This window comes from Marmota flaviventris, chromosome 11 (genome assembly GCF_047511675.1).
Source record: "Marmota flaviventris isolate mMarFla1 chromosome 11, mMarFla1.hap1, whole genome shotgun sequence".
NCBI lineage: Eukaryota > Metazoa > Chordata > Mammalia > Rodentia > Sciuridae > Marmota > Marmota flaviventris.
Window position 1 is genome coordinate 37,516,898 of NC_092508.1, and position 14,984 is coordinate 37,531,881.

The window sequence follows — 14,984 nt, forward strand, 5'->3', positions numbered from 1 at the left end:
GTTTCAAACTATTTAAGGATGTTAGGAAAACTAATTATCCATATATCTGTTTCCCTTTAGCAATTAAGAAATTTTTATGAAAACATTTTAATGTAAATTTTTTATACTTGGCAGTTTTAATCAGCATATGATTTTTCAGGCAAAAAGAAACTACATGTTAGAAAAAAAAAATCTTTAAAAGTGCTGTTTAAAGACTAAAGTGCTTCTTTTTTCCCTTCACTTTTCTTTTCTCCTTTTGGACTCCAGAAACGGTTTTCTCATAAAGCTGACTTCCTTTCTGGAAATGATTTTTGTTTCCAACCATGTTGAGAATCCAGTTTTTTTCCCCCTTTCTCTCTCTCTCTCTCTCTCTCTCTCTCTCTCTCTCTCTCTCTCTCTCTCTCTCTCTCTCCACCCCTCTCCCTCTCTCTCCCTCTCTCAATAGTAGCAGGGAGGAAGGAGGGTGGGCACAAGACAGAGGGAAGAAAGAAAACAAAAAGAATTGGATGCTACTGTGTCTGAATATGTCTTTAACTTGTAGATAATTACATCTGAGTTGCGCTTTTGCCTTTTTATTTCCGTTTTGGGACACCTCTTTTATCATCCAGCCAACTGGGATAGACAAAGCACTGTTGGTGCCCTGAGCGACAGAACTCTGGTAGGGGGGCTGGCTGGCTGTAAATTGACGTGGCATGGAAATTCTCTACTAAGTTGTAGCAGCTTGCATGTTTCACTAACATCAAGCCCAGCCTCCCAGAGCTGTAGCTTAATCATGGGCTCAGTGACTTTACAGAAAAATGGATAGAAAAAGTCAGTCTTCAACTCCTTTCTTTGGACCCCAACCTTTTTTTTCCGGTGTCTATGGTTTTGCTGAAAATCAAATCAAAGCAGTTAAGTCTGTAACTTTCTTTTTGCAGCTTAAACAACAGAATTTGTTGTTCTCCCTCCCCTTTCCTGCAATTTAATTCCTTACAGACTTTGCCATGGGGTGCGGACTTAGAAAGCTAGAAGACCCTGATGATAGCAGCCCTGGAAAAATATTTTCTACCCTGAAGAGACCGCAAGTGGAAACAAAGACAGAATTTGCTTACGAATATGTATTGCTGGATTTTACTTTACAAGGTACTTTTGCTTCTATTTAATTTATTAAATGTTTTAAAACTAAGAGACTACTAATTTTTTTAAATGTTGACTTATAAATTCTTAAGCTTTTCTTCATAATTAGATTTAACAATAATGCTGTTTGTTTTTTCATTTCGTTTGGAAAGATTTGTGTGTTGTTTTGGTTGTTTGTTTTTGTAACATGGCTCATATGTACTTTCCAAAATTAGGAAAACTGCTTGGAAATGCTACTTTCATTTTTAAATCAAATACTTATTTGTGGACAGATTGATGAACAACATTGGGTTTCCAGGCTGAGTAGCTATATATCCTTAATGACAGCTTGTGTTTTGAAAAAGGTTTGAAAGGCACAAGACGGTGGCATGTAGGCAATATTGCTTGTATCAAATTGTGCAAGATGATTTGCTTAGACAATTCTGAAGTTGCCAACTGGGTTGAATTTTGTGATTATATTACTCATTTGATATTTTTGACCAGGCTAAAGTTTGAAACTATAGAAAAAAGAGGAAAAAGGAGAGTCTTCTATAAGACACTTCCTTTGCTCACTGCTCTGTCGCTAACAGAGAAACTCTCTGTTCCAGAAAGTTGGAAACACAAATAAACAAGCCCAGATGGCAGCTCTGTGGAAGGGACCCAGGCAGCTCGACTTCACAAATACTTTGCCTCATTTCTTTTGGAAACTTTGAGTACTGTACAACTGCATGAACAAAACACCTTTTAAAAAGAACTGTATCTTTAATTATGGGGTACTAAGAATGAGATTTAGAGTAACTTGTTTGCAGTTAAGATTTCCAGATACTAGTATTTTAAGTTCTTATTATAAAGTTATAATTTTAATTCTCAGAAATCATAAATTTTATCAATTAATAGAAAGTTTATACTAACTAAATTATTGGTTGGATATTATTTTAAGATTTTTTCAACTTACGCAAATCCTTTTTTTTTTTGGTTTGCTCTGGAAACAGTGCATCTTTGTGCAAGAAGCAAGAACAGCCCATTTTTCTTTGTCAAAAATTGAGCTGGCCAGCAAACAAATTCCATTCCAGGGACATACACAAAACCCAAAATCTATATATGTTCACATGCCTAATTTTATTTAAAGTTAAGGCTACCAAAAGAAAAAAATTAGTATTCTTAATTTTCTTTTTAATTGAGAGTTTTAAATTGATTAAGATGATAGTAATAATCAGAGAAGTAACCAAACAATTATATTTTTTTCTGTACTTTTTAAAATATCACAATTTGAGAAAATATTTGTAACATGGTACTATTTATTCCATTTCTTTTCCTTGTCAATCATAGGACACAAACATATACCCCCCTTAACCTTGAATCTATTCATAAAATTTAGGCCAGTCATTTTGATCTGCTCTTTAAGATTCACAGCACAATCCATTCCAGGATCCTAAGGCTTTCTGTAACTTGAATTTTTTTTGGATTCATTTATTTTCAACAATGTTAACATCTCAAACAAATTTATATAAATGCAATCATCCTTGAATTAGGAAGATCTATAGTTTCATTCAAAAATCATTTTGGTTTTGTTCTATCAGAAGCTCTTTAATTTGTGAAAAGAATATAATTTCCATCTTCCATGGTAGGTGTTTGGAGAAGGTAATAGAGTATTCCACCGTAAAGTATAGGTATAGGCATAGTGGGCAAATGTTAACTCATACCGCAGGCACATATTTTAAAGTTGCATCTGGTTCCCATTTGGTACAGGCGCCTAGTCTCCTGGTACCCCATTTCTCTCCAATTCTTCCATATGTTTTTGTTTTGGCTTATTTGGTTGGTTGGTTGGTTGTTTTGGTCTTTGCCATTGCCTTTGCTTCAGAAGCCAGCACCCCAGCACCAGCCCATAGTTTACCTGATTTTCTCTCTCTCTCTGTCTCTCTCTTTTCTTTTTTTTTATCTCTGCCACCTGCCAAAATCCAGTGTATACAGGAGTGAATCAGAGTGAATTAAAATATGCTAGCCTTCTGTTTGGCCCTGGCAATTCTGTCCCATGATTGCTCAAAGTGGTAGTAAAGAGTGGCACCTCCTGCCTGTCTGAGGTCACCATGCAATGAGCAACCTTTGAAGAGACAAAATGGCCTGGTGACAGCTGTGTGTGGTCACAATGAGCCTGTCTCTTACATTATTTTCCTCATTTTTTTCCAAACAGAGGCCATGAGACAGAGAATAAAATGCCAATGGGGCCCAGCACGATAAAGCAAGCCTACTCACTGAGGCAGAAGGATCAACAAGTAGGAGGCTAGCCTTGGAAACTTGGTGAGACCCTGTCTCACAATAAAAAATAAAAATAAAAAAACTAGGGATGTGGTTCAATGGTAAAGTCTTCCTGGGTTTAATCCCAGTACCACACACACACAAATAATAAAAATAAAAATAAAAAGCCCATGGGTACAGGAGGAAATCCTTTAAAAATTTCCAGTACCCTATGTTGTGTTGTGGTGGCTGTCATTATCTGGAACAACTTATTTATTTTCCATTTTATGCTCCCTCTTCCACCACAACTTTACAAATACATTTCAAATTATCTTACAAGAAGTTTCCATGGTGGAATATGAACTTCAAATGTTATTTTCACTATAATGCAGAATATTTCAAAATTATCCCCTATATTACCAATGAACTCACTTGTCACTCTCTACCCTCTACCCTCACCTTCAAAGCTCCACCCACAAAACAACTTACACCTCTTAGTCTCTTCACTATTGCTCCCTCTTGCTGCTTTAGCTCTCTTGAGTTCTCTCTTGCTCTCTCTCTCTCTCCCTTCCTCCCTTTCTCCCTCTCCCTCTCTCCCCCTCATTTTCTCTGCCTTCCTCTTTCATTTTCTTTGTTCTTTTTGGTCTTCCAACAATTTATTTACATTGCCACAGGAGAAATAATAACATAATCATACAAGGCATACAAGGTTCTGAAGTTGTAGTTCCATGGGTCCTGAATCTGGGCTCTTTTACTAACTGTAGCAAGTTTGTTACATTATGATAAGGTAACAATTCATGAACAGTTTTTTACTCCTGCTTATCAGTGAAAATTATAAGTTATCTAGAGATTTCTTACAATATACCTATAGATGTGTGTTAGCATGTAATGTGTGTATATGTTACTATAGAATTTCTCAATGAAAAGTTAACTTTGCACATGATTCATGTACAATCCAGGAAAACAATCTGAATAATAATAGCTTGAAGAGTTTTTAAGACCATTTATAGCTTTATGAATAGAGTTTCTATAACACTAAAAACTCATCAGAAGGACAGGTGGCAGCTTTCTTATTTGAATTTCTAATACAAATATGAAGTAAACTTTGCTAGCTTGCTGCATTACTGTTAGAAGAAGAAAATATTTGTCTTTCATGGACATTATTAATAGCAATAAGTACATATTATGTATATATACTGTAGAAGAGACTGATTAACATTGGAAATACAAAAAGGAATAAGACAGTTTCTTCCTGCAGATTTTTTTTTATTCTATTTGGCCAAACCAAACGAAATTATGAACTCTTCAAGGGCAGGAACTATATTTTGCCCATCTTTATATTCTCTGTTTCTAGTACTGTGTTTGGCACATAGCAGTGGCTGTTGGATGAATGAATGAATGAAAAATTATAAAGTACACATTAGAGAAAATGATATGGTACAATAAGTATCAGTTAAAAGAGAAATCAATTTTGAATAGGACCAGTTGGAACTTGAGTTAGGACTTTACTGACCCTTGAAGAAAAAGTAAGGCTTAGATAAGAAGGAAAAAAATTAAGAGGTTGGTGTATGGTCAAGGGCGAGCACACAGAGCAATGACCTAAAGAAGGCTTTGTAGGAAAGAAGCAAAAAATAAGGGGCTGGGGTTGTGGCTCAGCGGTAGAGTGCTCACCTAGCACATGCTAGGTGATGGGTTCTATCCTCAGCACCATAAATAAATAAATAAATGTATGTATTGTGTCCAACTACAACCAAAAAATATTTTTTAAATAAAGAGGCAAAAAATAAGATTGGACATAAATGGAGTTTGGAAGGAGTTCTGCATTGATTAAATTCAATTATATGAAGAATAAATAATTACAAAGCTTTTTTGAATGAGTAGTCAATAGGTGCAGAGATGTTTAAACTCCAGTGTTGGAATTGCAGTGGAGAGAGATGGAGATAAGGAGAAAAGTACAGAGCAATAGTAACAAAAACAGCATGGTACTGGTACCAAAACAGGCGGGTGGACCAATGGTACAGAATAGAGGACACAGAAACCAATCCACAAAACTACAACTATCTTATATTTGATAAAGGGTCTAAAAGCATGCAATGGAGGAAGGATAGCATCTTCAACAAATGGTGCTGGGAAAACTGGAAATCCATATGCAACAAAATGAAACTGAATCCTTTTCTCTCGCCATGCACAAAAGTTAATTCAAAATGGATCAAGGAGCTTGATATCAAATCAGAGACACGCCGTCTGATAGAAGAAAAAGTTGGCTACGATCTACATACTGTGGGGTCGGGCTCCAAATTCCTCAATGGGACACCCATAGCACAAAAGTTAATAACTAGAATCAACAAATGGGACTTACTCAAACTAAAAAGTTTTTTCTCAGCAAAAGATACAATAAGAGAGGTAAATAGAGAGCCTACATCCTGGGAACAAATCTTTACTCCTCACACTTCAGATAGAGCCCTAATATCCAGAGTATACAAAGAACTCAAAAAATTAGACAATAAGAGAACAAACAACCCAATCAACAAATGGGCCAAGGACCTGAACAGACACTTCTCAGAGGAGGACATACAATCAATCAACAAGTACATGAAAAAATGCTCACCATCTCTAGCAGTCAGAGAAATGCAAATCAAAACCACCCTAAGATACCATCTCACTCCAGTAAGATTGGCAGCCATTAGGAAGTCAAACAACAACAAGTGCTGGCGAGGATGTGGGGAAAAGGGTTCACTTGTACATTGCTGGTGGGACTGCAAATTGGTGCAGCCAATTTGGAAAGCAGTATGGAGATTTCTTGGAAAGCTGGGAATGGAGCCACCATTTGACCCAGCTATTCCCCTTCTCGGTCTATTCCCTAAAGACCTAAAAAGAGCATGCTACAGGGACACTGCTACATCGATGTTCATAGCAGCACAATTCACAATAGCTAGACTGTGGAACCAACCTAGATGCCCTTCAATGGATGAATGGATAAAAAAAATGTGGCATTTATACACAATGGAGTATTACTCTGCATTGAAAAATGACAAAATCATAGAATTTACAGGGAAATGGATGGCATTAGAGCAGATTATGCTAAGTGAAGCTAGCCAATCCCTAAAAAACAAATGCCAAATGTCTTCTTTGATATAAGGAGAGTAACTAAGAACAGAGTAGGGTCGAAGAGCATGAGAAGAAGATTAACATTAAACAGGGATGAGAGGTGGGAGGGAAAGGGAGAGAGAAGGGAAAATGCATGGAAATGGAAGGAGACCCTCAGAGTTGTACAAAAGTACATACAAGAGGAAGTGAGGTGAAGGGGAAAAATAATACAAGGGGGACAAACGAATGTCAGTAGAGGGGGCAGAGAGAGAAGAGGGGAGGGGAGGGGAGGGGAGGGGGGATAGTAGAGGATAGGAAAGGCAGCAGAATACAACAGACACTAGTATGGCAATATGTAAATCAATGGATGTGTAACTGATGTGATTCTGCAATCTGTATATGGGGTAAAAATGGGAGCTCATAACCCACTTGAATCAAATTGTGAAATATGATATATCAAGAACTATGTAATGTTTTGAACAGCCAACAATAAAAAATTTAAAAAAAAAAAAAAAAAAGACCGCTTGTAGTGGCCAATACTAATGGTGATAAGAACCCACAGGTGAGGGGCAATGATAAGGATGGAATGCAAGGAGAATATACAACAGATGTTATAAAAGAGGAACTTAGCCAGTGACTGGCTAGATATGAAGGGCCAGAAAGAATGAGGAACCCAGGGTAACTTCCTGGTTCTGAGCCCAGTATATATGGAAATACTGATGCCTCTTTCAGCAAGAGAGAGATCCCAAAGGGAGTCAAGCATGTAATCAAAGGATACAGTTCCATTGCAGGCATGTCAAATCTAAGGCAGCAGTGGAACATCCCTGCAGAGGTGGCCGTTTCAATGAGGGATTAAAATCAAGTCTTCAAGAGAGGGAATGTGGGCAGAGCACAGTTGTCTTGGGCTGTTTGGACATAGCCATAAAAAAGAACAACTCAGTAAACATGACAGAGTGAAAACAAGCAGGACTGTGCAGTACCAGAGAACATAAGGAAAGGGAGGGTTTTATAATGCAAATAATCAATAATTTTAAATGCTAGAGAACTTTCAAGAAAGATGAAGAAAGAAATGCATTAAAAAAATCAACAAGGAATGAATAAAAGATCCTAAATGAAGGTTAAAAAGAAAAATGTCTGTGTCAATCTAATAAGTTCTTGGTCATTTCCTCAAGCGGTCAAAGAATTTTCAAAACTAAAGTGCTACAAAAGAAGAAATTAATAATAAAAATGACTGATTCAACTAAGTGTCAACATAATCCCTGTTATGGTGCCTAGTCACCTTTCTTCCAGATGGAAAAAAAAAACTAAGATGTTCCATTATGTCTGAAATGGTAAGATGTTTTGGTTGAGAAAAATAACAAAACTCACAAATCCAGACTATTGTAGGAGAGAAAGATTCCATTCTGCACTGAGAGAGGAAGGAACCTGTAATAACAATGCACAGTTGACACACTTTAAAAAATGATGCTGGAAGGAACTGGGGTTGTGGCTCCATGGTAGAACACTTGCCCAGCATGTGTAAGGTTCTGGGTTTAATTCTCAGCACCCCATGTAAATAAATGAACAAAATAAAGGCCCATCAATGTCTAAAAAAACATTTTTTAAAAAATAATGCTGGGAAATAATACATATACATTTCCATTAGCTATCTACAGTACATTGGGGTTTTTTCCTATGTTTCTTATATCTAGATGGACATTTCTTCTTTTTTTTTTTTTTAATAAATAAACATTGAGCACTTCCTGTGCTAAAATAAAGCCTAGTCCCTGCCCTCTAGGAATCTACATCCTAGGAGCATCCTAGTGAGGGCAACTGCTAAGTGCATGTGCAGAGACAATGCACACTATACCCTGGGATACAAGCTGAAGTAGTATGAAGAAGAGCACCTTGGCCTGAGAAGTATCACCTCATCTGGGAAGTAAAGAATGAGTGGGACTCAGACAAAGGCTTGTATGCAGAGTATAAAAAATATAAGTCAATAAAGAAAAAGCCCAACAGAAAAATGGACAAGGAACTTGGGCAGACAAAATGGAAAGTCCAAGTAGGCAACAGGCATTTGAAATTCTGACCTCATTAACAATCAAGAAAATGCATGTTAAACCCACAGCAAGATACCACTACAAATCATCCAAAATACCTTAAATTTAGAAAGACTATCAGCAACAAGTGTTGGTAAACTGTTATAACCATTTTGAAAAACATAACATTTGACTTCATCTACCTGGATAAAGATATGCCCAGAAGAAATGTGTGCACATGTATAGCATGAGTCACATACAAAGATGGCCACAGAAGTATTATCTGTAATAACCCGAAAGTGTGAACAACTCAGAATAACAAGAACAAGAGAATAGAAAAAGAAATTGTGGCATACTCACAAAAGGAAACACTGTACTTCAGAAGTCAGTAAAGTGTTCTATAAAAGGATAATTTTAAATATTTTAGGCTCTTTGAGCCACGTGGTCTCACTCACAACTACTCAACACTGCTGTTGTCATGCTAGAGCAGCCATGATGATACATAACCAAACAAGCTGTGGGCCATAGGTTGTTGACCCCTGCGATGCTGCAATGAAAATGAAGGAACTACAACTACACAAACTCCACAAGGTAACGCTCACAGCATGATGTTGAGTGAAGAAGACATAAAAGTATACACTGTATGACCTCTCTCATATGAAGCTCAAAACCCCAGTTTTTCAGTGGTAGAATACTTGCCTAGTATGCTCAAGGCCTTGTATTGATCCCCAGAAGTACAAAAATCAGCAAACTGAACTGTAAAGTGGTTAGGGATGCATTCTTGGGTAGTAAACTAAAAAGAACAAGAAGGAAGTGATTACCATTGAAAGTCAAGGGAGTGCAAAGGGAAAGGGGATTGTGATTGAAAAGAGTGAAGTAGGAGGCTTACAGTGTGCTGGCCACGTTCTAATTTTGGGGGGGTGGGGGGTACCAGGTACCAGGGATTGAACTCAGAGACACTTAACCACTGAGCAGTGTACCCAACCCTATTTTGTACTTTATTTTAGAGACAGAGTCTCACTGAGTTGCTTAGTGCCTCACTTTTGCTGAGGCTGGCTTTGAACTCACAATCCTTTGCCTCAGCCTCTTGAGTGGCTGGGATTACAGGCATGCACCACCATGCCTGAACATTCTAATTTTTTAATGGATGATGGGTACCCAAGTGTTGGTAGATTTAAGCATGCTTTTTTCCCTTTTGTATGTTAAATTTCTATCACCCCTCAATTCTCCCCCTCAAAAAAGGATTTAAAAAAAAGGGACAAGGCTGAAAGAAAAGATGTACAAACACACACCCAGAAGTAAGAGGAAATTCTATGGTCTCTGGAAACTGCGTCTACAACAGAGAGGAGTGCAGCATATGCAGGAGAAAGCAGTGGCACATAAGGCTGCAAGAGTTCAAGACAGTCCTAAGTTGATGTGTTGTGTATCTGCCTGTAGTAATGAACTGTATAGTTCAATAGAGTTTTACCATATTTTAAAACTGTAATTATATTACTTCAGTTAAATATATTGGCAGGGAATGGTGGCACACACTTATAATTCTAGGAACTTGGGAGACTGAGGCAGGAGAATTGCAAGTTAGAGACCAGCCTGAGCAACTTAAAGAGAACCCTGTCTCAAAACAAAATTTTAAAAGGATTGGTTATATAGCTCAGTGGTAGAGCTCCCCTGGGTTCAGTCCCCAGTACTGAAAAAAAAAAATTAAAGCACATATATATATTAATGAACAATTACAAAGATGGAAGCTTTCATTGAAAACAAAAGATAATGCAATTGAGATGTTATTTATATAGTAGCTTATATTTCCAGATTATTTAAACATTTGACAAATAAATCAGATACTTTTTAATATCCATACATTAAATGGCTTAAAAATTTATCCTAGTCTAAAAGCTGTTGCCCAGTTTGTCTGAATTTTCACAAATTCTGAAACAATCAAATCAATGAAGTTTTCTTTTCCTGTAGGCTAGAGTGCACTGGCTCTCACGTCGTTCTGTCTGGGTTCAATTGCAGCCTCACAACTTACTAGAAATTTGGGCAAGTTACCTTATCTCTCTTTTCCTGAGTTTCCTTTTTACTATAATTGCTAGAGATAACATTGAAATTAAAAGTCTATTCTGTTTTTTAGAAGTGGTAAAATTGCTGGTTAGTGTCTGCACAATTTATTTAAGGAAACAATGTTTTATAAATATTTCAAAAAACGTACCAATCTTCAGAGGTGAGCTGATGAAAATAAATATGTATGTCTTAGACTATTTTCATAGTTACAACATCAAAGCAAAACTTTTAGCATTGAACAAGTTCTTAGCTTTATACTGGAATGTGTTTCTATTTTTAAATTGTGATCTTTGTCTATGAAACTTTTAAGCAAAGAAGCATAAAAAAAGTCTATGGATATTTTATTTTAGAAACTATAAGGATAAGCTAGGCACAGTGGTACATGCTTGTAATCCCAGGGGCTCAAGAGGCTGAGGCAGGAAGATTGAGAGTTCAAAGCCAGCCTCAGCAACAGTGAGGCACTAAGCAACTCAGTGAGACCCTGTCTCTAAATAAAATATAAAATAGGGCTGGGGATGTGGCTCAGTGGTTGAGTACCAAAAAATAAAAGAAACTATAAGGATAAATGAAAGCATATTTCATTTTAAATAAAAATCCACTTTGCATTTGTACAGTTTTCAAAATGACTGCAAAGTAGCCTGTAATAGCAATTACAATAGCCCTATAAGATATAATAAAGTTTTACAAATTACATAGCACTAATGTAACAGTAACCAGCCACACCCATTAAAGCTATAAAAGGACCATTTGTTCCTGCTCCCAAAGATATCAAGAAAGAACTGCTGGTGTGGGGATCTAAAAAGAGCAAGAAGGCTTGCAGCTGCTGCAAACTGCCTATACTGTTAAAATTCTAGCCAAAACAGCCACCACCACCCCTTTAATTTCCTGTGTTTAGAAAGTAATAGACCTGTTGATCTCACTGCCCCAGTAAAAGGATATCGAATCAAAGACTGGCCTCAAACACTGAGCCTATCATGGAGACATAATTACTTACTCTAATGAGCGCTGATGAAAATTGCTCACTCTGTATGCACAGCTCTCCCTTTCCTCACAGTTGTAAGATGAATCAGGTGTGAACGACTCCCTAACAGCCTTCCAGTCTTATTTCAGCATTAAAACTCTGGAGGATTATATGAAAAAATTTTCAACAAAATTCCCACATTTGTTATTCCTCTTTGCTGTTGCTCCTGGGTTTACCTTTCTTGAATGGTAATGGCCTTTTTATAGCAAGTCCCCAATGTCTCTTGTTTACAGCAATGTCCCTATAAGGAAGACAGCTTGTAAATAAAATGAACCTCAAACTCTCCACCATCTTCCTACTCCTACCCATTCTGAGAAAGAATTGGATCACTTTTTCTGGAGTGCTAGGAGGATAACCACTGTCAAAGATGGTTTAGGAGGCTTACCTGGATCTGGGCAGGCTCTGATATGGAGATCCCTGGGGTGACTCAGCAGTACTCACAAACCAACAACTCATAGCTGTATTCAGACATCAGAAAGGTCTCAAAGTTGACAGTGTTAAATTATTTGGATTAATTGTCCCTTTAAAAAATTGGGAGACAGTACATAAGAATCTAAATTTGAGGACTTTTCTAAGAATTCAACACCCTTGATTGTAGCACTGATCTGGGGCAGCTGCACTCTTTGGAAGAGGCCTTGAGTGTTCCCCAGAATTCCAGCATAACTGCCTTTTTTTGTCATCCTGGTATCCATGGGCAATTCAGTACAAGACTCATCACAGTAGATCACTGTGAATTAGAGACCTCTAATTTAGAGTGTGAGTTAGGAACCTGAGATCTAAAACAGGAGTGAGGGACCCCTAACCTGGAGTGTGAGTTAGGGAGGGACCTCCATACAGATTCTGTTCTGCAGGCTATGTTTTTAGAATAAGTCCAGATCCCTAGAGAGGGGGCATAGGAATAAGAAAGACAGTAGAAAAAAATTTTTCTACATAATTTATATAGTAGCTTATATTTTCCTATGTTCATATATGAATACACAACTAGTGTAGCTCCATATCATCTACAACTACAAGAATGGGAAGTTAGGGCTAGGGATATGGCTCAGTTGATAGAGAGCTTGCTTTTCATGGACAAGGCCCTGGGTTCGATTGCCAGCATCACAAAAAAAGGAAGTTATACTCCATATATGTATAAGTGTCAAAATACATACTACTGTCATGTGTATCTAAAAGAACAATCCAAATCCCTACAATCATATTTTTCCTGCAAATTTGTCTTAAACTTACCAATAACTTATTTCTAAGGGATTCATTTGGAAGTATCAGATCTGGGTCAACAGATGAGGATATTGCTGAACTTTGCTTTGTGCCAGGCCTTGGGCTCCTGTTTGGTAATTACTATCATAACAACTTTATAAAATCAGTAAAATTATTTATATTGGTTTCAGAGAAATACAGTAATGTGTTCTAAATCATATGCCTAGTAAATGACATAATCAGAACTCAAACCCAGACAATTTGCCTCCAGAGCCTAATACTCTAAACAAAGAATAATGTGGGCAGGGCTGGGGATGTGGCTCAAGCAGTAGCGTGCTTGCCTGGTATGCATGCGGCCTGGGTTTGATCCTCAGCACCACATACAAAGATGTTGTGTCCACTGATATTAAAAAATAAATATTAAAAAATTCTCTCTCTCTCTCTAAAAAAAAAAAAAAGAAAGAAAGAATAATGTGGGCCAGGGTTGTGGCTCAGGGGTAGAGCACTCTCCTAGCACGAGGCCCTAGGTTTGATCCTCAGCACCACATAAAAAATAAATAAATAAAATAGATCACATCTGGGAAAAAAAAAAAAAGGAAGAAAAATAATGTGCTGCCTTATTAAATAAGGAGGACCTTATTTAATAAAGCAATTACTATAGCAATTTCTACATGCCAGACACTTTCTAGGAACAAATGTTAGTTTTTTTAATTATCCTAAAAAACATATAAGGTGGATTTTTTTTTCTATCATTCTCATTTTGCAGTTGAAGAAACTGAGGTACACAGGAATGAAATAGCCGTTAGGCAGAGTTAGGATATGAATCCAGGTGGTCTGATCTTGGACTCTATACCCTAAACCACTGCTCCAAGAGCACTCTGGACCTGTTAATTAATTGATGTAATTAATATTACATCCAATTTTTTATTTAACTGGTCTCTTAAGTATTTTTAAAGTACTTACCATAACCATTGTCATCTCTGTACTGCATGTTAAAGATTTATCAAAAGACCCAGATGTCCAGATAGGAGAACTTGTACACTTGAAATTATTGAATAATTGATGAAAAGCAGTGAGCCCAAAAGGAATATGGTTTTAAATTAGCTTATGTTAAAATGTTTATTAGTATTGATATACATTTTTTTCTCCTTTTATAGCTTTTCTGGATTTCTATGTGTAATTCCTCCTGAAACAACTCCTGTGTGTGTGCATATGTATGTTTACTGTGTTCACATTTCCTTTATATTGAAACTTAAGATAATACCCTTACTTTATGGAGAGTACAAGAGGATGTAGATTAATTAGACCAGAAATGTTGGATTTAATTCCATTGACACAGAATTTAACTGACATCCCCAGAGATGAGGTATTCCTCACAAGTACATTCTCTACCTGAACAGGAACCTCTTTAAGCACCAATTTTACTCTGTTATAGCTGTCTTCTTAGTGATTATTTTTAACATGTTACATAGCTTGGCCTCTGAAAACAGTTCTGAAATGGAGGTGGGGTTCATTGTCATTATCAATATGGGCTAATGATAACTGTAAAGCTCTTTAAAGTGGTCCCTGATTTAAAATGTTCTTATATTTTCCTTATCTAGTTTTGGAATTCATTTTATTCCTTCTGGTGTCATCTGTCCATTTTGCTGTTATCATTGTGTTCTTGCTACTTCTAATCAAATGGGTCACAAAGCCTCCACCAAATAACTTGGCATTGGACGTGAGATGATCTTAGGTCACATGCTCAGAAACAGAATTAAATAACAATGGATCATACACAGAAAAGTGTGCCCTTTTTAATTTTTTTAAGTCTTCCAATCAGTTGATAAATCTTTAACACCTCTCTAATAGCTAATTTTCCATTTCAACAAATAGTAGATCTGTGCTCACAGATAACAGCGTCTAAATATAATAAGTTTTCATTGTATTTATTTGTAAGACAACTTGCTACTTATGGTAAATAAGTGTTCTATGATTATAGGAATTATATGAATTCTTTTTGGAATAACTTTATTTTTCTTAATACGAAAATTAAAAGGGAAAGCTAAGGATATGGTGGTATTCAAATATGGTCAAAATCATAAAAGTGTACTCCACAGACTGAAGTTTGGAAAACACCACCTCTCTAACACATGCTCTGTTGAAAGAGCTGCTAGGGGAGGTGGCTCCATGTCTTTCTTATGGGAAAAGTGCATGGGATTTTTGAGAACTTTTTTTTTTTTAGGTGAGTGGTGGTTATGAGTGCTAGATTTTTTAGGTTGCCAGTAGTCTGCTTTCCAGTTAAGTGGAACAAA

General features: G+C 36.8%; 1 protein-coding gene across 2 annotated transcripts in view; it reads left to right on the top strand.

Moving 5' to 3' along the window:
- Positions 1–397: 397 nt before the first annotated feature.
- Positions 398–14,984, top strand: part of Rftn2 (raftlin family member 2) — a 62,787-nt gene continuing 48,200 nt past the window's right edge. Inside the window, exons 1-2 of one of the 2 annotated variants that reach the window (XM_071618959.1) lie at positions 398–637; positions 955–1,101. In XM_071618959.1, coding sequence (XP_071475060.1) covers positions 963–1,101 — 139 coding nt within the window. In that variant the 5' untranslated portion in view covers positions 398–637; positions 955–962. Of the gene's footprint in view, positions 1,102–14,984 lie in introns of both variants that reach the window. The other variant, XM_027925033.2, reaches the window with a different exon arrangement.